This window comes from Zootoca vivipara, chromosome 16 (assembly GCF_963506605.1).
Source record: "Zootoca vivipara chromosome 16, rZooViv1.1, whole genome shotgun sequence".
NCBI lineage: Eukaryota > Metazoa > Chordata > Lepidosauria > Squamata > Lacertidae > Zootoca > Zootoca vivipara.
Window position 1 is genome coordinate 30,648,657 of NC_083291.1, and position 22,673 is coordinate 30,671,329.

Here is a 22,673-nt window from a genome sequence, read left to right on the forward strand (position 1 = left end):
AGGTCAATGTATCAATGGCCCAATCCCAGGATTTCCAAGCCCATCTTCTCTCACCTTTGAATGATAAAGGGTGTGTGTGTGGCGGTGAGAGGAAAACCTACATTTGGAATATTAGCGCCAAAAAACTTGGTGAGTGAGCTTCTTTCTTCCTCTCTGCTTTGTAAACTGGGAGTTTTGTCTGTTTTAAACTTGCATAAGAAACACAGTTCACCAAATGTAAATGCAGAATGCCTATACATCTGACCAACCAAGTCTAACACAGTTCACCAGCCATGTATTGCCATATCACCAGCCATGTATTGCTTCTCCCACCCTTCACTCCCTCAATTAAGTCTTCTTTTGCAGGTTAACCTCTTCTCCACAGGTATGCAGGCGCTGCTACGTCAAGGTCGCTGTGGAAGGGCCCGAAAGGAATTGGCAGGTTTCGCATTTCCCGTAGCAAAACGTCACAACTTTGGCGGTTTCAGGCCTTGGGCGGAATCCTTTAGTCTATCTTCCTAAATGGTGTATGTGTGAAGCGGTGACCCACGCCCCCCTTTGCGGCGGTGATACCAGGGTTCCCCATTAAAGGGGTCTTGAGGGGAGGCATTGGCCATACGCCGAGAGGTTGTCATTGCTCTCCCCTCCAATGCCGGCGAAACGGGGAGCGGGCTCTCTGCTTGAACATATGTTCTTCAGAGCCAGCCCATTCCCCACACATTCTGGATAACCCCGAAGTCTCCCAGATCCCCAGCTGGGGACTAGGAAGGATAGACGTCCAATGCCTGAGCCAAGGACTCCCTACACCTGAAACTTAATAAAGTTGTGGCCAATTTTAATCCCATAGCAAGTTATCTTGAGTCCTTATTCCGCTCAGGGGTCGCCTGGGCTTTGGGGGACTCCGCCTGTCCACACAATTTACATGCAAGTTCCAGAGAGAAACTGGGACAATGAGAGCAAGCTCCTTGTGCATAGAGAAGGCAAAAAAATCTAAATTAATTGGTTTTCTATTTGTAACCTTCTTTCTAAGGGCTCATCCAGATTTCCTTTCGCGTTGCGCTTTAAAGCATCCAAGTTGGTTTTGTTTTCTGTTGTTTTCCCCCCCCCCCCCCCAGGCTCTTTCAGCTGGAAAATCCATGTTTTATCACTGAATTGGAGCAAATGGCAACCCACCCCACCCCACACAAACTATTACTGCTTGCTCTGATTCAGCAGTAAAATGAAGGTTTTCCCAGGGAAAGCGCCAGAACAAAAATAAAAATTGAAAATGTTCTGATATGGACCTTGAAAGCCTGGACCTGTGCCAAAGGAAGTCTGGTTGAACCCTGAGAGTGTAGGTGCAGAAGGTGACGAATCGCCTTAAAAATATCAGGGCCTTGAGATCACACATCCCATTGCTCTCTCCAGGCCAAGGTTTGCACATGCACACTACCCTCAGTCAGGCTGGACTTGGCAGATAACTTCTCCTGTCTTTTCAGGATTAAGGCTTCTCTGAAGTTCTCTCACCTGTCGCATGAGGAAGGAGAGCTGATATTCGTTTTCCAATGTTTGCTTTCAGGTGATGTGACCTTGTCTGTTACTGCTGAAGCTCCCCAAAACAGCGGGGACTGTGGAAATGGAACATCTGGGGGCTTGGATGTGGGACGGAAGGACACCTTGATCAGAGTCTTGATAGTCGAGGTACAGTGGGAAAAGCTGAGCTTCAAAGAATGCATTCTTCTCAGCAGCTAATTAGTTAATTCGGTCAGGATCAAATGTGGAACAATTCCTTTTTCCCCCCTGCAAGGGTATCTCATGCTTGCTACACACTGCATTTTACACCCAGTGGACTAGACATTCGTTACTGTGCAAATACAGTATAACATCCGAAGTACTTCATGTTATTGCCATTTTGAAAATGTAAGTAGCCTTTATGAGTTGAAAGGCAGGAAAGAAAAATAAGTTAAATGATGATGATGATTTATTTATACCTCACCCATCTGGCAGGGTTTCCCCAGCCACTCTGGGCGGCTTCCAACAGAATATTATTATTATTATTATTTTATTTTATTTTATAACAAAACAATAGAACATCAAACTTTAAATACTTCCCTAAGCCGGGCTTCCTTCAGATGTCTTCTAAAAGTCAATTAGTTGTTTATTTCCTTGAAATCTGAGGAGGGCGTTCCACAGGGTGGGCGCCACTACCGAGAAGGCCCTCTGCCTGGTTCCCTGTAACCTTACTTCTCGCAGTGAGGGGACTACCAGAAGGCCCTCAAAGCTGGACCTCAGTGTCCAGGCTGAACAATGAGGCACTCTGCATTGTGAAATTCCAGTAGCAAAGCCGGGTCAAAAACATCCCCCAAACTGTGGGCCTAATCCTTTAGCAGGGAGTACAGCCACCCTTCAGAACAACTGAATACCACTATCCAAGACAGAAAAACCACCAAGCAACAGGATCTCTTTCTTTGGTCAGGATCCAGTTTACAATTTATTGGCCCTCATAAAGCTAAGTGTCATTCATAGACAGAGGTCCAACAGATCTACTACAAGTGGATCTATTAGCTTGAATCACTGCATGAACTAGAATTAAAACAGAGCCGGTAATGGTGGCTAAACCTTCATTGACTTTGGATTGGAACTTCATCCAAAAATGTAGTATCTTGATTCCTTGGGTGGGTCTTCAAAATGTACTTGTTGCAGGAAAAAAAAATGGCTTTTAGTAATTCACTGGCATAGCATTCTAAAATAGGTATGTTTTGGAGATTAAATGGCAGAGGGTACTAGAATCTAGCAGTTCGAAAGCACCTCAAAGTGCAAGTAGATAAATAGGTACTGCTACAGCGGGAAGGTAAACGGCATTTCCATGCGCTGCTCTGGTTCGCCAGAAGTGGCTTTGTCATGCTGGCCACATGACCTGGAAGCTGTACGCTGGCTCCCTCGGCCCAATGTGCTCTTGTTCTGCTCCTGTTTAGTTCCATGGGTCTCATACCGTAGAGTTATCTGATAGGTTTTGTCTTAAAGATTTAAACAAATTAATAATAAAAATAGATGGCCAATGTGCAGAACTGCAGTTTCTGTCTTATAACTAGCAGAATGGTCAGTGACTACTGATCTCAAAAAGAGACGGAAGCAGAGAAGAGTGGGGAGATATGAGAACTCAACAATTGTTTATATATTGTTGTTGTTGTTTAGTCGTTTAGTTGTGTCCGACTCTTCGTGACCCCATGGACCACAGCACGCCAGGCACTCCTGTCTTCCACTGCCTCCCGCAGTTTGGTCAAACTCATGTTCGTAGCTTCGATAACACTGTCCAACCATCTCGTCCTCTGTCTTCCCCTTCTCCTAGTGCCCTCAATCTTTCCCAACATCAGGGGCTTTTCCAGGGAGTCTTCTCTTCTCATGAGGTGGTCAAAGTATTGGAGCCTCAGCTTCAGGATCTGTCCTTCCAGTGAGCACTCAGGGCTGATTTCCTTCAGAATGGATAGGTTTGATCTTCCTGCAGTCCATGGGACTCTCAAGAGTCTCCTCCAGCACCATAATTCAAAAGCATCAATTCTTCAGCGATCAGCCTTCTTTATGGTCCAGCTCTCACTTCCATACATCACTACTGGGAAAACTATAGCTTTAACTATACGAACCTTTGTCGGCAAGGTGATGTCTCTGCTTTTTAAGATGCTGTCTAGGTTTGTCATTGCTTTTCTCCCAAAAGGCAGGCGTCTTTTAATTTTGTGACTGCTGTCACCATCTGCAGTGATCAAGGAGCCCAAGAAAGTAAAATCTCTCACTGCCTCCATTTCTTCCCCTTCTATTTGCCAGGAGGTGATGGGGCCAGTGGCTATGATCTTGGTTTTTTTGATGTTGAGCTTCAGACCATATTTTGCGCTCTCCTCTTTCACCCTCATTAAAAGGTTCTTTAATTCCTCCTCACTTTCTGCCTTCAAGGTTGTGTCATCTGCATACCTGAGGTTGTTGATATTTCTTCCAGCAATCTTAATTCCGTCTTGGGATTCATCTAATCCAGCCTTTCGCATGATGAATTCTGCATATAAGTTAAATAAGCAGGGAGACAATATACAACCTTGTCGTACTCCTTTCCCAATTTTGAACCAATCAGTTGTTCCATATCCAGTTCTAACTGTAGCTTCTTGTCCCACATAGAGATTTTTTAGGAGACAGATGAGGTGATCAGGCACTCCCATTTCTTTAAGAACTTGCCATAGTTTGCTGTGGTCGACACAGTCAAAGGCTTTTGCATAGTCAATGAAGCAGAAGTAGACGTTTTTCTGGAACTCTCTAGCTTTCTCCATAATCCAGCACATGTTTGCTATTTGGTCTCTGGTTCCTCTGCCCTTTCAAAATCCAGCTTGCACTTCTGGGAGTTCTCGGTTCACATACTGCCTAAGCCTGCCTTGTAGAATTTTAAGCATAACCTTGCTAGCGTGTGAAATGAGCGCAATTGTGCGGTAGTTGGAGCATTCTTTGGCACTGCCCTTCTTTGGGATTGGGATGTAGACTGATCTTCTCCAATCCTCTGGCCATTGCTGAGTTTTCCAAACTTGCTGGCATATTGGGTGTAGCACCTTAACAGCATCATCTTTTAAAATTTTAAATAGTTCAGATGGAATATCATCACTTTCACTGGCCTTGTTATTAGCAGTGCTTTCTAAGGCCCATTTGACTTCACTCTCCAAGATGTCTGGCTCAAGGTCAGCAACCACACTACCTGGGGTGTACGAGACCTCCATATCTTTCTGGTATAATTCCTCTGTGTATTCTTGCCACCTCTTCTTGATGTCTTCTGCTTCTTTTAGGTCCTTACCACTTTTGTCCTTTATTATGGTAATCTTTGTACAAAATGTTCCTTTCATATCTCCAATTTTCTTGAACAGATCTCTGGTTTTCCCCATTCTATTGTTTTCCTCTATTTCTTTGCATTGCTCGTTTAAGAAGGCCCTCTTGTCCCTCCTTGCTATTTTTTGGAAATCTGCATTCAGCTTCCTGTATCTTTCCCTATCTCCCTTGCATTTTGCTTGCCTCCTCTCCTCCGCTATTTGTAAGGCCTCGTTGGACAGCCATTTTGCTTTCTTGCATTTCCTTTTCCTTGGGATGGGTTTTTTTTTATATAATAATATTTATTGAATTTTCCAACAATACAAATCAGAATACCTTCACGTCAATTTTATATCTTCAACAAAGAAAAGAAAAAACAACAAAAATAAGAAAAAGAAGAAAAAAAAGAAAATACAAAAAAGAAAAAAAGAAGCACACTGAAAAAAAAATAAAGAAAAAAGAGTTAAACATTCAATATGTAAACCACTGTAATAAACTTAGACTTCCCCGTTCCGTCCTTCCCGAGTCTTGTTAATATCCCATTTTGGCAATTTTCCTGATTCTTTACATTTATCCACATATCTCAATTAAATCTTTATAATATCCACTTACATACAATCCCTTCAATTATATTCCCCACACTTTAATTCTATAATAATTCCCTTCAGCCTCATGTTTTCCCTAAAAATCTCCTCAAATCTCTATTTTTAACAGTTTCTAACAAAAAAGAACATTTATTATTTTACAAAAGATCACCCTCCTTCATCCGGGTGCCCTTCTCTGGATGACCCGACCAGCATCTTTAAACAGTCCGATTTTAAACCGTATTATCCGTCTCTTATTTGTAATGTCCTCTGGCAATCAACCTATTCCGTCTCTCACCCACTCCAACCCCCTCTCTTCTTCCCAGCAACCCTTCTGTCGCCCCCATTGTTCATGTCCTTCTCCCGGACCTACCCTCCCCTCTCTCACTGAGGAGGTTCGAATCCGGGCCATCGCTTGCTTCTTTTTTCCTGGAGCCAACTCTCCTCCTCTCACTAGGAGAGACAGCTCCTGGATTTTTTTAGGCATTGGAGCTCCTTGGTAGCAATCTAGGTCCTGTGCAAGCTCTCTCACCGCTTGCACTTCGATCTCAAACTTTTCCTCTTCTTGTTCTGTCAACTTTGTATCAGTATTCTTATCATCTTCTAGTTCGTCCTCTTGTTTTTCTTCCTTGTCAATGGAGAGAAGTCGTTGCTGTGTCTCAAGACATGACTTTGTAATCCTTTTGTATTCTTTTACTCCTTTCGTAGATTTTTTCCCAGACTCTTTGTATCCCATTCTCTCCCATCTTGTGATGTTGTTTTGTCTAGGGATTTCCTTTGTCCTCTCCAATTTCAATATGGCGATCAGGCAGAAGTGTCGGAGACGTATCTTAAACTTCGCCAGCCGGGGCTCCAGATTCCCGCCCCCGGTTTCCAAAGGGGTCGTCAATTAGAAAAATAAACCCAATTTTGCAGAAATCCAGTCTTGTAACCTAAAATCGTCTCCCCTTGGCTCTGCTAACCACAGGGGAGAGCTCCTGCTTGCTATTTTTAGGGAGATTCCAAGTCCCGTTCCAGCTTAGTAGCTGCAGGCTCTGTAATTGCATCTAGAGAGTCTCAGTGAAGGGGGGGAACGACCTCCGTCATCTTTAAATTCCTCCCCCAAGTCCAAATTATTTTCAATTTAAATGTAAAATCTTACTTGAACGTCCAATTTTGATTCTGGAGGCATCTGGTGCTCAGTTGGTGTCGGCTCGGAGCTTTGCGCTGCAGAGTGAGCGTATTGTCCCGAGGCTCCGTCGCGCGCCGCCTGCTGACTTCGCCCCCTAAAAAAGAGGGGTTACTCGCAGCGGCCGCGACTTCAAGGAGCTCTGCCGGGTGCCATGTCCCTGGACAGCCCAGTCCAGGGGTCCTCTGGGGGGCCACCTCGCTCGGATGACCTTCCCCCCCCTCTGCAACGCTCGGGGATCTCGGAGATCGAGAATCCCCCGCCGATCCCAATGGCTACCAGACCGGAAGTCCCCCTTGGGATGGTTTTCGTTGCTGCCTCCTGTATAATGTTACGAGCCTCCATCCATAGTTCTTCAGGCACTCTGTCCACCAAATCTAAATCCTTAAACCTGTTCCTCACTTCCACTGTGTATTCATAAGGGATTTGATTTAGATTGTATCTTACTGGCCCAGTGGTTTTTCCTACTTTCTTCAGTTTAAGCTGGAATTTTGCTATAAGAAGCTGATGATCTGAGTTACAGTCAGCTCCAGGTCTTGTTTTTGCTGACTGTATAGAGCTTCTCCATCTTTGGCTGCAGAGAATATAATCAATCTGATTTCGATGCTGCCCATTTGGTGATATCCATGTGTAGAGTCGTCTCTTGTGTTGTTGGAAAAGAGTGTTTGTGATGACCAGCTTGTTCTCTTGACAGAACTCTATTAGCCTTTGCCCTGCTTCGTTTTGAACTCCAAGGCCAAACTTGCCAGTTGTTCCTTTTATCTCTTAATTCCCTACTTTAGCATTCCAATCCCCTGTAATGAGAAGAACATCCTTCTGTGGTGTCATTTCTAGAAGGTGTTGTAAGTCTTCATAGAACTGGTCAATTTCAGTTTCTTCAGCACCGGTAGTTGGTGCATAAACTTGGATTACTGTGATGTTAAAAGGTCTGCCTTGGATTCGTATCGAGATCATTCTGTCATTTTTGAGATTGCATCCCCTTTACAGCTTTTGCCAATCTTTTGTTGACTATGAGGGCCACTCCATTTTTTCTACGGGATTCTTGCCCACAGTAGTAGATATGATAAGTCATCCGAACTGAATTCGCCCATTCCCTTCCATTTTAGTTCACTGGTGCCCACTGTTTATATATGCAACAGTTTAAATGAAAGGCGGAACTTGGCAGTTTTAAGTTTTGACAACTTGCATGGGGTTTCGGGTGTATATGTTTAACTTGCTCTTCGACTGTCTTGTTTTTTTTCGTGAATTATATTGTCATATCCAGCATCTACAAACAATAAAAATCTGATTGACAATAAGCAAGGGAGTTCAGAGAGTTAGATTCCCCATAGTAAGCCTAGCATCGTGTTACACTACAATATAATACTGCTTCTCAAAGTGAGAGTCAGACCCTTTAACCTTCCCCAAATAAATTCAGACAAGACTCAAATTTTAGGTTTGGTTTTTGGCAGAATTTAGGCTACAACTTTATGGATTACAATCAAGTGAGTGGCTGCATAGGCTCTGGTTCCACTAGCTCCCTGCACCTTTGCAGGCAGCGCTGACCCAGGGCACACCATAGGTCAACCTTGGGTAGACACCCAGCATAGTGGAAGGTTCAACCAGTCCACCAGCCAGATGCCCCCCCCCCTGAACTCTGGCTCTGGGCACAACCCCTCTCATGGAAGACCAACCAAGAGTCCCAGGATTCTTTTAACGGAATAGCCATCACATAGGGATGGCCAGACTGCTCTGCCACCCCTATCACCTGAACCAGAGCCTATCCACAACCTTACACGTTGTGACGATTTGCTAAGTGGCAGGCGAAACCCAAATGGCACCAGCCAATCAGCCAAGTGGGGGAAATTGCTGCCGTGCCCCTCTCCCAACGGCAGACGACACATGACGGCATAGCAAGGTCATGCGTGCAAGCCCTAAATATAGGGAGAGGTGGGCGGGTGTTCCGATGCACTGGCCCAAAACAGGAAGCTCAGGGACACATGCATGGGCTTAAATAGAGGTCCCTCGATACAAATTTGCTGGCATCCCATTGGTCTGATTGCACCCAGCATAGAGGGACCTCCAATAGGGTGTTGTGGCCATCCAAACTTTCCCACCCACAACACAGGGTTTGGTTGCCAGGTCACACCGCAACGCGTGTCCTCTGGCTAGGGAGGACCCTATTTATCGTTTATAAAGATCTAGGATTTCCCTGTTTTGCTATTTCTTTGTTTCATTCATTCATTCATTCATTCATTCATTCATTCATTCATTTATATGTCCTCTTTCTCCCTCTTTGTTCTCATAGGCTGAAGGCATTGAAAGAGAAGTAACCCAGAGCAGCCTTATCTGTGCAAAAGGTAAGAGGGTTGCTCTCTTCTGGTGGACTACTATGAGCATGGGAACTGGAGGAACCTGTCAAAAAGTTCATAGGATGAACTGTACTGGAGATGCTGCTTTTTTCCTGCTACCTGCAAATAAAATAAAAATAAAGAAGAGCCTTGCATCACTTCTGCTGCAAATTTTCTATGCTCGACTTATATGGGGAAAATGATTAAACCAGGGTTTAGGGGTTTGTTTTTGAGCTCTTGTCAAATCATTAGGATGTACCAAGTCAGAAGTCGTCAACAGGTTTACCACACCTATCAGTCTATCACCGATTCCCACCACCCTTCTGAGTAATACCCCTCCCCACCCTCGCACTATATATAAGGATCTGGTGACTTGTGTTTCAGTGTATCTGAAGAAGTGTGCACGCACATGAAAGCTCATACCAATGACAAACTTAGTTGGTCTCTAAGGTGCTACTGGAAGGAATTTTTTTATTTTGTTTCGACCAAGTCAGAAGAGGAATGCTTCCAACATTCTCCTCAGCTGAATTTCTGTTGATTTTTGGCGTTCCAAATTACCTGGGATTATTTCTGAAGTGGAACTGGGCTCTTTTGTTCTAGTTTTTATATACATATATATGAATGTTGTACAGAGCACAAACACAGGCAGTTTGCTGTGGTTCTTAGTTCAGTTCATTTTGTCCTCTGTCCCTCTACATACCTAGTGTGCAAAAAAAGCATTTTTGTTACAGTATTTATGACTAGTTGACTATTCTTTTTGCACAGTGTTTCACTAATGTGCAGGAACATCGGTAAGAAAATATACAAAAAGCCTTGTATGGTACCATCAAGCCTGCTCGACTGTGAGTGGGTTGTTGTGAGATCTAGGGCTTCAGTTCTTATGTCCCAGTTATGGAATTCCTTGTCCAGAAAAGAATATGCCTGGCCAATCTTTGTGCAATGGCCAGACAATTTTCTCTGGACAATATCTTTTGTGAATGGGATGGCGTCAGGGCTGAGCTGCTGTCAGAGATGAACCAGGAATGGCGTCATGGTATCGCAGCGGAAGAACTAAGATAGGGGTCAGAGTCACGGAAGGAAGCCAGGAGTGCCCTTTGAGGCTATGTTGCCAAGGGGCCCTTCAAAACCTGGAGACCTAGAAAAAACCTGCCTCCCATAGCAGTGACACTCACAGCAAGCTTTTGAAATGTGTGTGAACAAACAGAAGAGGGCTCTCCCACCTTTTTTAATAGGTAGCAAGATCAATCTCTTGAAGTTGAGTGTTGTGCACCTATTAATGCTTGTTTTCTGCATGTAGTACTTGGTTTATATACTCCTTTGCATTTAAATACATAAATAAACAAAGAAGATTGGTAAAATAAACTATTGAACTATGCAGGACAGATTAGTTAATTTGAAACTCAAGAAAGAAAGAGGACTCTAAACTTTAAAATAAGGGATAAATGTTTAATGCATATCTGTTAAGCTTTTTGTTTAGATTTTTACATTAGGAGAACTTTTATATGTCACTTCTAACACGATGAAGAAGGTTTAAAATTGAAACAGTAAGAGCATAAGGTTTTTCAAGAACGTGCGTGAAAGAGTATTAAATAATGAAACCAAGAGGGGGAGGGGAGGGAAGTCAATCAAAATTATGGTTCAAAAATTTGTTGAAGATTTTTTTCTTGTTGTTATATTTGGAAATTTAATAAATTGTTATTTTAAAATGCATATAAATACATTATAAGTGTAATATTTTAACTGCAGGTGCTGTCGTCTCTGAGGCAGTGTCTCTGAAACTCCCTGAAAATCTGGTGGAAGGATCAGCCAGAGCTTACTTCTCTTGCATAGGTCAGTTTATAGGTTTCTTGCAAGGACACGGTTGTGGTTCAATCTCTGTCAGGGGATTGTTGCGGCTACTCTTGAGTAAAGACGCTCCAGGTCTTGTTTTTGCTGACTGTATAGAGCTTCTCCATCTTTGGCTGCAGAGAATATAATCAATCTGATTTCGATGCTGCCCATTTGGTGATATCCATGTGTAGAGTCGTCTCTTGTGTTGTTGGAAATGAGTGTTTGTGATGACCAGCTTGTTCTCTTGACAGAACTCTATTAGCCTTTGCCCTGCTTCATTTTGAACTCCAAGGCCAAACTTGCCAAGTTGTTCCTTTTATCTCTTGATTCCCTACTTTAGCATTCCAATCCCCTGTAATGAGAAGAACATCCTTCTTTGGTGTCATTTCTAGAAGGTGTTGTAAGTCTTCATAGAACTGGTCAATTTCAGTTTCTTCAGCACCGGTAGTTGGTGCATAAACTTGGATTACTGTGATGTTAAAAGGTCTGCCTTGGATTCGTATCGAGATCATTCTGTCATTTTTGAGATTGCATCCCTTTACAGCTTTTGCCACTCTTTTGTTGACTATGAGGGCCACTCCATTTCTTCTATGGGATTCTTGCCCACAGTAGTAGATATGATAAGTCATCCGAACTGAATTCGCCCATTCCCTTCCATTTTAGTTTAGAATAAACCGGGGGGAAACAAAAAAATCCGTTTTTCCAGCTGGGGACAGCTGGAAAAACGGGGTTTTCCCGGGGAAAATGGGAGACTTGGCAGCTATGCCCCTATTACTGGAAAAAAAACCCAGTCCCTCCAGAGTGAATAAAGCCAGCCAAATTAATAATGTTTTATTCTGAAATGTTTAAGATGATTTTTGTTGTTGTGAATTTTACTGCGTTAAATGTGCATTCTGCCGTTGACCTCCTTGGTAATGTATTTATTTTGAAATCTTTAAGATAATATTTTAGTTTCCTGTTAATGCATTCCTGCCTTGAATGTATATTTTATATTTGACATTTATTCCGGATTGTTTTATTGGGTGTAGGTTGTAAACCTCTTTAAGGATCCCCCCCTTTAAAATTATAAAGTGGTGTAGAAATGAAACAATGTTGAAGAAATTAGAGGCAAAAAGGTCCAGAGCCTTTTGTACCAAGTGCCTCTAAAATATAGAATGTGATCTCTTTTTTAAAAAGAAGCTTTTTTTATTTTGGGTGCAGAATTGGATGAAATTTGCAGGCAAGGTTGCCCCTTCTGAGTATATGAATCCTGGCAAATCTCAGAAAGATAGCTTCAGTGGTTTTCTCACAAGGGCAGCCATTGCAGTTTTAGGGTCAGAATCACTTAATTGCTCCCAGTGTTTTCTGAACAATTAGTCTAAAATATTGTAGACATAAGAGAGGTGCCTCTGCTTAAGAAACCCGTCAAACTGCAGAAAAATACCGGTAGGTCCAGGGTTTTTGTGCTCAGCATCTTTAAAGTTGCTTTTGGGCTTGGGAAGAACTAAAAGGAATTTTCTTTTCCAGGTACAGTAAAATCATTCCCTCTGATTATTAACTGAATTTGGCTGTCACAGCAGGGCTTTTCATTTGCCTTTCCCCCACTCTATTGCTCGGTCTTTACAGTGTAGGATAAGCAGGTTGGGAGGGGAAATTGATTTGGGTCTCATTTGAAGCCGAACCTATCAAATTCACACTTTCAGAAGCAATGTGTGAATGGAAACACAGCAGTCTTTTGAAATGTTCACAGCTTGCCAAGCGAACAATGCTTACAAAAATGCGTTTGCAAAAAATGAAGGGGGGAAACCTGCAGAAAAATGAATTGTGTTGGTGGAAATACACCCAAATGCATTGTGCTGGGGGGGACGGAGGGACTGTTTGCAAATGCTGACAAAACAATATTTTTGACAGGAGACCTCATGGGCACAGCCATGCAGAACCTTCATCAGCTTCTCCGGATGCCCTATGGCTGTGGGGAGCAGAACATGGCGCTCTTTGCACCCATCATTTATGTCATGGAATATCTAAATGCAACAGGACAACTGGATGAGGCGACCAAATCCAAGTCCATTGGATACTTAACCAGTGGTAGGAGGCTTGTGGGCTTTCCATGGTCGTTGTGTTTACCACAGTGTGAACAGAATACAAGACTAGATGGACCTTTCCTCTCATTCATTAGTGCTCTCCTTACATCCTTATGGCTAACACTTACCTTGGCATTTTTTTTCTCGGGACTAAATGTGCCCGTCATCTTCTCTGAAAATGTCCACTGGAAAGGCCATTTTACTTTTGAAACACAATGTGGATCTGCATTTGTGGACCCAGGCTTTTAATTTAATTAAGAACACTTAAAGGTAAAGGTAAAGGGACCCCTGACCATTAGGTCGAGTCACGAATGACTCGGGTTGCGACGCTCATCTCACTTTATTGGCCGAGGGAGCTGGCGTACAGCTTCTGGGTCATGTGGCCAGCATGACAAAGCCGCTTCTGGCAAACCAGAGCAACGCACGGAAACGCCGTTTACCTTCCTGCCTTCCTTACCTATTTATCTACTTGCACTTTGATGTGCTTTTGAACTGCTAGGTTGACAGGAGCAACGGGATCGAGCAACGGGAGCTCAGCCCGTCGTGGGGATTTGAACTGCTGACCTTCTGATCGGCAAGCCCTAGGCTCAGTGGTTTACACCACAGCACCACCCACATCCCTAAGAACACTTAAGGGTGTTCTAATCATATAGTCAAATTTTATGTGACAACCATGTAGATCATCTTGAGCACTTTAGGGAAAACAAGGGTTGGATCTACACTGACCTGTTTAACGTCCCCCCCCCCCCTCTATTGGAACAGTATTATATATATTTTTGTTCTAAAAAGTTACAGGACATGCTTGTTAATTAAAATGTTTTTCACCTTGTTTTTGTAAGTAATGCCCGGCCACACCATTTTCCGAAATGCTCTTTCTTTCCTGGGGCTGATTGCTGGTTGCTCTGCTCCTCTCTCTTACACATTTTAATTCTCCTGCACATTTTAATTCTCCCTCCCTCCCTCCATGTCCTTTGGAAGAAGCAAAGGGCAGGAGGAGAAACTGAACACTGCCCCTTGAATGACATTGGGTGGGGTCGGAGTTTGAATGCAGTAAAAAAAAGTAAAACACTGCATAGGAATATGTGAGGTAGTTTTTCACCGGTATAACAGCGTAAAATGATTAAAAATTAAGCAATAAAAAGGCAAGGCAATAACACATTATGAATGTAAAAAGTGTGTCATGTGTCCATCTACATTATCAAAAGCATTTTTAACTCTTCCTTAACATTAAAAACCATGAGTGTAGGTTCGCCTTAGGTACATGTCGAGAGCCAAGATAGTACATCTTGGGTAGGGGCTCGACACACTTGAAGCCGCCTTGGAATTGCTCAACATTTTGCTCAGAAGATGCACAGAATTTGTTTTCTGTAATAATGCCACCAGTGCCAGAGTAGGCAATTAATCAGGCTGGTTAAGGCTGCAATCCTAGGGTAGGAGTCCACTAATAAGTTCCACTAGTGGAAGTCAGTACAAAGTCTCCCAGTAGTGCAACAGGGACCCTCACATCTCCCCCCCCCATGTACACACCCCAAAATTGGCTGCGGGGTTCAGAAGAACCCCTAGACCAGTGTACAAGGGGAGGAGTGGGGGGGGGAACCATTACATCTGACAAACTGAAAAGTTTGGACTCACAAAACAATTGCTGTAAAGCCACATTGAATTCTTTCCCTGGACACATTTACTTGGAAGTAAGCCCTAGTCGACAACACATGAACATGCTTTGCAAAAACATGCATAGGATTGTGCTGCACTTTTAAACCACTAAATTGCAAACACAAGTATTGGGGGCTTTTCACTTCATGTTAAATTAATGTTTTGTTTTTAAAATGCGTGCTCGGTTTTTTTAAAAAAAAACTACGGACTTTTCCGCATTCTTTTTTTCAGGGTATCAGAGACAGCTGTCTTATAAGCACCCAGATGGGTCTTACAGCGCCTTTGGGAGCTCGGACAAGGAAGGCAACACCTGGTGAGAGAGCTTGGAAAATGCAATAGTGTGATTGGTCACATTGAGTGGATGCTTTAAGCAAGATGGTAGCCAGTTCTTCTCTGTTTACGTGGGATAACATTTCACAGAAAGGTTGCGCTGTATTGTTAGTCTTCACGGTGCCCCAAGGCTATTTCTTTTTCTCCTCTGGTCACTAACAATAATAATAATTCTGTGAAACGTCCTGGGATATCTTGATGAAGGGTGGTATATAAATTTAGCAGCAGCAGCAGCAGCAGCAACAACAACAACAACAACAACAACAACAACAACAACAACAACAACATTAATAATAATTTATTACTTATATCCCGCCCAACTGGCTGGGGGGAGGGCAGCCACTCTGGGCAGCTTCCACATAATAAAAACACCACAAAACAGCAAAGAAAGAAAGAAAGAAAGAAAGAAAGAAAGAAAGAAAGAAAGAAAGAAAGAAAGAAAGAAAGAAAGAAAGAAAGATTAAAAGCTTCCTCATACAGGGATGCCTTCAGATGTCTTCTGCAAAGTCATATGTGTTTATCTGTTTGACATCTGACGGGAGGGTGTTCCACAGGGCAGGCACCACTACTGAGAAGGCCCTCTACCTGGTTCCCTTGAATCTCACTTCTCGCAGTCAGGGAACCGCCAGAAGGTCCTTGGAGCTGGACCTCAGTGTTCTGGCTGATGGGGGTGGAGATGCACCTTCAGGTATACAGAGCTAGAGGATTCTAGCCCAACAGCTGGGCTAGAGTAAGGTAGCTCATATTGACAATGGGTCTGTACCTTGGAGTCTCAGTGGGTTGCCACTGATGGCAATAGTTAGACTGCAGCAAGGATTTGAGTGGCTTATTATTGGTGTATTACTATTATTAGTGGCTTTTCTCAGGGACTAACCCAAAGCAACATACGTTAAAACCAATTTGTTGTTGTTCAGTCGTTTAGTCATGTGAGGGACAAGGGGTATCGCGAAGCCCCTCCCCTCCTGAGTTCCAGCCCAGCCCCGAGCGAGGCTGAAAAGAGGGAAAGCTCCAGCTCAAGTGGGGAAACAGGAAGTGGTGTCCAAGGCTCTGGCAGGGTAGAAGAGCCATCGTCCCAGGTGGGACAGGAAGGGGGAAGGAAGGGGGGCAGACCCGTCCCCCCAACTCCGGAATTGCGCAGAAAACGTCGGGGGAAGAGGATGGGTCTCCCCAAGTTGTTATGCTGGCGCAAGACGCGCCAAAAGCCACTTGGAGGTTCTGATTCAAGCTGAGCAGATGTGTCTTTGTAAATAGCACTGCCATTAGCACTGTAAATACTCAGCACCAATAAAAGATAAAATGCAGAGCTGTGTAGAGTCGTTACTCTGAAGTAGCCCACTCCGGCCACCGTGACAAGTCATGTCTGACTCTTCATGACCCCATGGACCAGAACACGCCAGGCACTCCTGTCTTCCACTGCCTCCCGCAGTTTGGCCAGATTCATGTTGGTGGCTTCGAGAATACTGTCCAGCCCTCTCATCCTCTGTTGTCCCCTTCTCCCAACATCAGGGTCTTTTCCAGGGAGTCTTCTCTTCTCATGAGGTGTATTGGAGCCTCAGCTTCACGATCTGTCCTTCCAGTGAGCACTCAGGGCTGATTTCCTTCAGAATGGATAGGTTTGATCTTTTTGCAGTCCATGGGACTCGCAAGAGTCTCCTCCAGCAGCATTTAAGAACCAATTAAGAACATCCAATAAAAATCTAAAGAGGCACTTCTTACAGATTCCACTCCACTAAAAGAGGTCGCAGTGCAACCCTTCAAATCAAGAGCAAGAGCTCGGGACAAGAGAAAAGTCTTAAATAAAGATAGCCCCAGGCGTGCCTCCCTGGAAGAGCATTCCACAAGTGAGGCCCACTACTGAAAAGACCCAAACTTATCTTGCCACCCTCCAAACCTTGCCTGGAGGGGGCATATGATGAAGGGTCTCATGGGGGGCTGGTTCATGGGGGGGGAGGTATTTAGGTCCTTGAGGTACTTAGGTCTTGAGCCGCATAAGACTTCCCTCAAAATCAGGTTCAATTCAATTTCAACTATAAAGGCAGCACTTTGAATCGAGCCTTGGTTTGCGGGAAATTTTGCCTTAGGATAGGGGTGGGCAGTGGGCCACATTTTGATCTCCTCACCATTGGTGAGGTCAAATTTGACAGGTGGGCAAGGCTACCCACCACTGCCTTAACTTACAGAGGACAAAAAAAATACTGTATTACGGTATCTTTATTCACCTTACTGAGGAATGGAACATTTTAAAATGTAACAGTGCAACCATATGCATGTCTATTCAGAAATCAGTAAAGGTAAAAGGTAAATAACCCCTGGACAGTTAAGTCCAGTTAAAGGCGACTATGGGGTGCGGCACTCATTTCGCTTTCAGGCTGAAGGAGCCAGCATTTGTCCACAGATAGCTTTCCAGGTCCTGTGGCCAGCATGACTAAACTGCTTCTGGTGCAACGGAACACTCTGATGAGTGCCAGCGTGCACGGAACCGCCATTTACCTTCCCACAGCAGTGGTACCTATTTATCTACCTGCACTGGGGTGCTTTCGAGCTGCTAGGTTGGCAGGAGTTGGGACAGAGCAACGGGAGCTCACCCCGCCGTGCGGATTCAAACTTTTGATCAGCAATCCCAAGAGGCTCAGTAGTTTAGACCACAGCGCCACCCACTCCCACTGGGCTCAAGAGAGCTTAACCCGAGTTTGGTTGTGATTGCTAATATTCCATGGCATGCTTATGATTAGATTTAGAAGCATATAGAAACTGCAGGTTTTAGAATTATGTTATATAAGTTGTTGCTTTAGAGGAAACTTTAATTTAAACTGGATATGATTTAAAATTAGGAGATAGGATTTGCTAAAGAGGATCAGAAATGAACCGCAGATGGGGGGAGTCCGAGGAAGTCCCCTTTTAAATGTTAAGAAAAGATCAAGATTAGAGATGTAAATTTGTTTTTGTTTTTGTTTTTTATGGTGTGTTATTGTTTTTTATGTTTTATTGTGGGTGTTTGGGTTATATGTTAGTTGGAGTTGTTGTGTATTGTGCTTGTATATAAAATGAATAAAAATATATATATTCCATGGCATTCTTTTGCAGGCTCACTGGCTTCACGTACAAGTCTTTTGCGAGAGCTTCACATATCATTTTTATTGATCCAAATGTCCAAACTCAAAGCGTCATCTGGCTGTCCAGCAAGCAAAAATCAGATGGATGTTTCCAAAACGTTGGAAAACTCTTTAACAACGCATTGAAGGTGATGGCTATGGGCTTGTTGGTTTCTTGCAAAGCTCTCCTTCTGGGGTGGTGATGCTTTTGTACTTCCTGGCAAATGTAGTGCTTCCTCTTCCCAAGATTTCTGACCCTTAGCTAACTTAAGTACCTGTATTATTTGGAGATACCGTAGGCTGGGAAAAGGAGAAAGAGAGAGAGCTGGGGAAGCAAGAGACTTCTTTTTAGTATTATACATGACCTAGATTTAAGTGAGCCATGAAGTTTCTTGCCATCACCTCTGAATCTCAGCCTAAACTTCTTAGGCTACTGCACATCACAGACTATTATGAGGATAGAAAATGGGATAACTACTAGGTATGCCACCTTGAAGCTAGGTATGCACCTTGTTCTCGAAGCTACCAACATGAGTCTGACCAAACTGCGGGAGGCGGTGCAAGACAGGAGTGCCTGGCGTGCTATGGTCCATGGGGTCACGAAGAGTCGGACACGACTAAACGAATAAACAACAACAACATGCCACCTTGAGACACTCGGATAAAAAGTGGAGAACCAATGTGATTTTAATAACAATCATAATGGGCCTTTCAACAGCACGTAAAGGCCTTCATGTTCCAAAATGCTTTTGGGAACCTCACCAAGCCTGCTATTTGCCTCCATGTTGTCCCCTTCCTTCCTTCCTTCCTTCCTTCCTTCCTTCCTTCCTTCCTTCCTTCCTTCCTTCCTTCCGTTTTCATTTTTTAAAAACTTGTTCTCTCTTTTTCTGTTGTGCATTTCAAGGGAGGAGTAGAAGATTATCTTTCACTGGCGGCCTACATCACTGCAGCTCTCCTTGAGTCTGGATTCCTCAGCTCGGTATATATTTTCCAGTATTGTCCAGTTGATTTAGTTCAGGATCAAAGAAAGTGCATGTAATAGTAGACTGGGAAGAAATAGTTTAGGCATATAGAAATGCTGGAGAAAGGAGGCCATACATGGACAGACACATGTGTTTCTGTTTTGAATATCTAGATTGGATGCAGTGTGGCTGGAAGAACAGCATTGGATGTTTGCTTGATGTTTTAAATCTGTTTGATGTTTTTTGTGGCATCTGCAAACTCTGACAGAGCTTTTCTCTCCCTCCAACCCAGCATCCAGTGGTCCGAAATGCCTTGTATTGCTTGGAGGCCGGATTAGAAAAGGGAAATCTCACAGTCTATGACCAAGCACTTCTGGCTTATGCCTTTCGCCTAGCTGGTAATAAGCCCAAAGCAGATCTCTTATTGGATGAGCTGATTAAATCGGCTACGAAAGTAGGTGAGTTGCATTTCCCAGAACATTGACTTATTTGACAGAATGAATGACGTGTTGAAACAAGAATGAGCAGTCACGTGAGCAAAATTATATAATGTTGCGGACATTCAGGAGTGCCAACCAGGCAGAGGGCCTTCTCGGTAGTGGCACCCGCCCTGTGGAACACCCTCCCATCAGATGTCAAGGAAATAAACAACTATCTGACTTTTAGAAGCACTACAGTCATACCTCGGTTTAAGTACACTTCGGTTTGAGTACTTTCAGTTTAAGTACACCGTGGACACGTCTGGAATGGATTAATCCACTTTCCATTACTTTCAATGGGAAAGTTCGCTTCAGGTTAAGTACAGACTTCCAGAACCAATTGTGTACTTAAACCGAGGTACCACTGAACCTGACTTTTAGAAAGCATCTGAAGGCAGCCCTATTTTTAATATTCTGTTCTGACCTGCCCAGAGTGGCTGAGGAGGCCTGGCCAGATGGGCGGGATATAAGTAATACGGTAAATATTATTATTATTATTATTATTATTATTATTATTATTATTATTGATTTTCTTTGCACATAGGCTGGATCCTCCATTACACTCACCAAATAAGACCCAAATTTGCATAAAATCTGCATACACTTTGTCACATACAAATTTGCACCCTTTTTTTCAGGCAGGGGTAGAGCACACAAAAATGAATCAGGAGTCACAAGTAATAAGCTGTCCAGCAAACAGAATATCAACAGGTGAAGCAAGTCCCCCAAACTGTAGTCCCATACATACTATGAAAGGCTTACTCATAGTTGCCACATAGTTGATAAAGGCATGAGAGCTCTGCTCCCCTCTAGTGCCAACCCTAAACCATGCAAAGAACTCGGGTTTAATGAGTTGTAACTTGTAAACGAGCCTATGCTACTGTAAATCTTTTATGGAGCTTTTAGGTGGACAATACTGGATTCGTTGAGTGACCAGAAGTGGCATTTCAGATGGAGGGGGTCAAAAGTGACTTAAGATTTACAGCAGTTCTGCTCTGATGCTCACGCTTGGATAAATTCAAGATTTAAATAGTTTAAAAGAAAACAGTGTGTTCATTTGCTGAGCTACAGCAGGCTTCCTCAAACTCTGCCCTCCAGATGTTTTGAGACTGCAGTTCCCATCATCCCTGACCACTGGTCTTGCTAGTTAGGGATCATGGGAGTTGTAGGCCAAAAACATCTGGAGGGCCGAGTTTGGGGAAGCCTGAGCTACAGCATTCCCCCCGCCCTTCATTTTTGAACAAAAGGGATTTGGGATCCCCGCTCAGCCATAAGGCTCAATTGCTGCCCATGAGTCAGGCACTGTCTCTTCAGCTAACTTGCCTCATGGGCTTCTTTTGAAAATAAAATGGAAAGGGAAGGAACTGCTAGCAGAGTAGCTAAATTGCAGCTAGGAAGGCAACATCATGTGCAATACAGTGGTGCCTCACTAGACGAATTTAATTCGTTCCATGGGTCTTTTCTTATAACGGAAAATTTGTCTAGCGAATCCCATAGGAATGCATTGAAAAAAAAATTGAAAATTTTTTCCCCATAGGAACGCATTAATTGAATTTCAATGCATTCCTATGGGAAACCGCGATTCGCTAGATGAATTTTTCATAAAATGAATTTGTCTAGCGAGGCAACCTCCACTCGAAAAATCCTTTCGTTAAGCGGAAATTTCGTTAAGCAGGGCATTCGTTAAGTGAGGCACCACTGTCCTCTTTTCTTGAAATTAAAACAATGTCCAAATACTTGTTAAAATATTCAAAAGCTTTAACTTGCAGAACATATAGCTAAAGAAGGATACACACACACACACACACACACACACACACACACACACACACACACCAATTCCAAGAACCTCTGTAACCAGAGAAGGGGTTAATGGGGGGCATTCACCCTTCCCTGAATATTGCTGCTATATTAACCAACCTCTCCCCCCCCCACACACATCCCACTGTTGCATTTCCTTAAGGAAGAAAACAACACATCAAGAGATAATATAACTATTTCAATTGTAAAGCACATAGTGAACATTTCTCTCCATTCCACGCTATTAAAAACAGCAACAAGATGTTTGGGCCGCTCAATATATGTTTAAAATTAACTTGTGTAACTGTATATTGGGCGGGGAGGGGGGGAGAGACAAAAAGAGGTAATGAGACTAGAAATCAAAGCTGAATAAGAAGAGAAGAGAAGAGAAGAAGAGTTTGGATTTGATATCCCGCTTTATCACTACCCGAAGGAGTCTCAAAGTGGCTAACATTCTCCTTTCCCTTCCTCCCCCCTCCTCCTCTGTGAGGTGAGTGGGGCTGAGAGACTTCAGAGAAGTGTGACTAGCCCGAGGTCACCCAGCAGCTGCATGTGGAGGAGCGGAGATGCGAACCCGGTTCCCCAGGTTAGGAGTCTACCGCTCTTAACCACTACACCACACTGGCTCTCCATAAAGTCTGGTGGTCTCTATACAGTAGCTTAATGAGGCAGATCTGTTTCTGTGACGTTTCCCGCCTGGATCTGGAGGAAGAGCATCAGATTCCTGCAAGGAAATATTGGTTTGACCTGCCTCTGGACTGTTTCATTAGCTTGTCTTTCAATTGTTAGGTGGCTCATTATATTGGGAGCGTGAAGATAAGCCACCTGCAGAAGAGTCTCCTTCTTTCTACCCTCGTGCCTCATCATTTGAGGTCGAGATAGCTGCTTATGTACTCCTCGCACTGCTCACTGGAACCACACCGACTCCAGCACAACTGACAACAGCTTCGCAGATTGTGCTTTGGCTTACCAAGCAGCAGAATCCTTATGGAGGCTTCAGCAGTACCCAGGTAGAGTAACTCCTGTGCTGTGTCCTCCATCACATGGGCTACAGCCAGGGCTCCAGGGCTGGCGCGTCCATTAAGGCAAACTAGGCACTTGCCTAGGGCGCAAAAATGGAGGGGGCGCTGGTGTGTCTCCCCGCTCACAACGCTCTCTCTGCCGCCTCCGCTTTCGCTCCTGCTGCTGCTTGCTGCTGCAGAGGCGCTTCCCTGCAATGCCCTGCAGGGGGCGCAGGGCCACGCCACACGACGGAGCCAGAAATCGGGGGTGCACTCAAATCAATCAATCGAAGCAGGCGGGGAGGCGGGGGAACCTGAGCGCGCGCATGCCCACTTGTTAGGCAGATGGATTTTTTAAAAAGGAAAGGAAAAAAGAGCACGCGGCCTTTGGGGCGGGGCGGTGGAGGACACGCTCCACACTCCCCTCACGCGCCTCCTTGGCCAATTGCCGAGCAGGAAGGCGGGGGGGCGCCAGAAGGTGATCTTGCCTAGGGCGCAAAAAACCCTAGTACTGGCCCTGCAGGGCTCTGCATACTTGGCAATAAAATTATTCATTCTGAAATGTAATTTTGAATATATATATGGAAAGA

General features: G+C 43.9%; 1 protein-coding gene across 1 annotated transcript in view; it reads left to right on the top strand.

Moving 5' to 3' along the window:
• The window catches only part of LOC118075317 (ovostatin-like), a 70,116-nt gene that overhangs the window by 36,716 nt on the left and 10,727 nt on the right, over positions 1 to 22,673 (top strand). The window contains exons 20-29 of the mRNA XM_060268707.1: positions 3 to 129; positions 1,538 to 1,659; positions 8,831 to 8,882; positions 10,620 to 10,703; positions 12,594 to 12,770; positions 14,651 to 14,732; positions 17,834 to 17,990; positions 18,746 to 18,820; positions 19,096 to 19,261; positions 21,872 to 22,092. Coding sequence (XP_060124690.1) covers positions 3 to 129; positions 1,538 to 1,659; positions 8,831 to 8,882; positions 10,620 to 10,703; positions 12,594 to 12,770; positions 14,651 to 14,732; positions 17,834 to 17,990; positions 18,746 to 18,820; positions 19,096 to 19,261; positions 21,872 to 22,092 — 1,263 coding nt within the window. The remainder of the gene's footprint in view (positions 1 to 2; positions 130 to 1,537; positions 1,660 to 8,830; positions 8,883 to 10,619; positions 10,704 to 12,593; positions 12,771 to 14,650; positions 14,733 to 17,833; positions 17,991 to 18,745; positions 18,821 to 19,095; positions 19,262 to 21,871; positions 22,093 to 22,673) is intronic.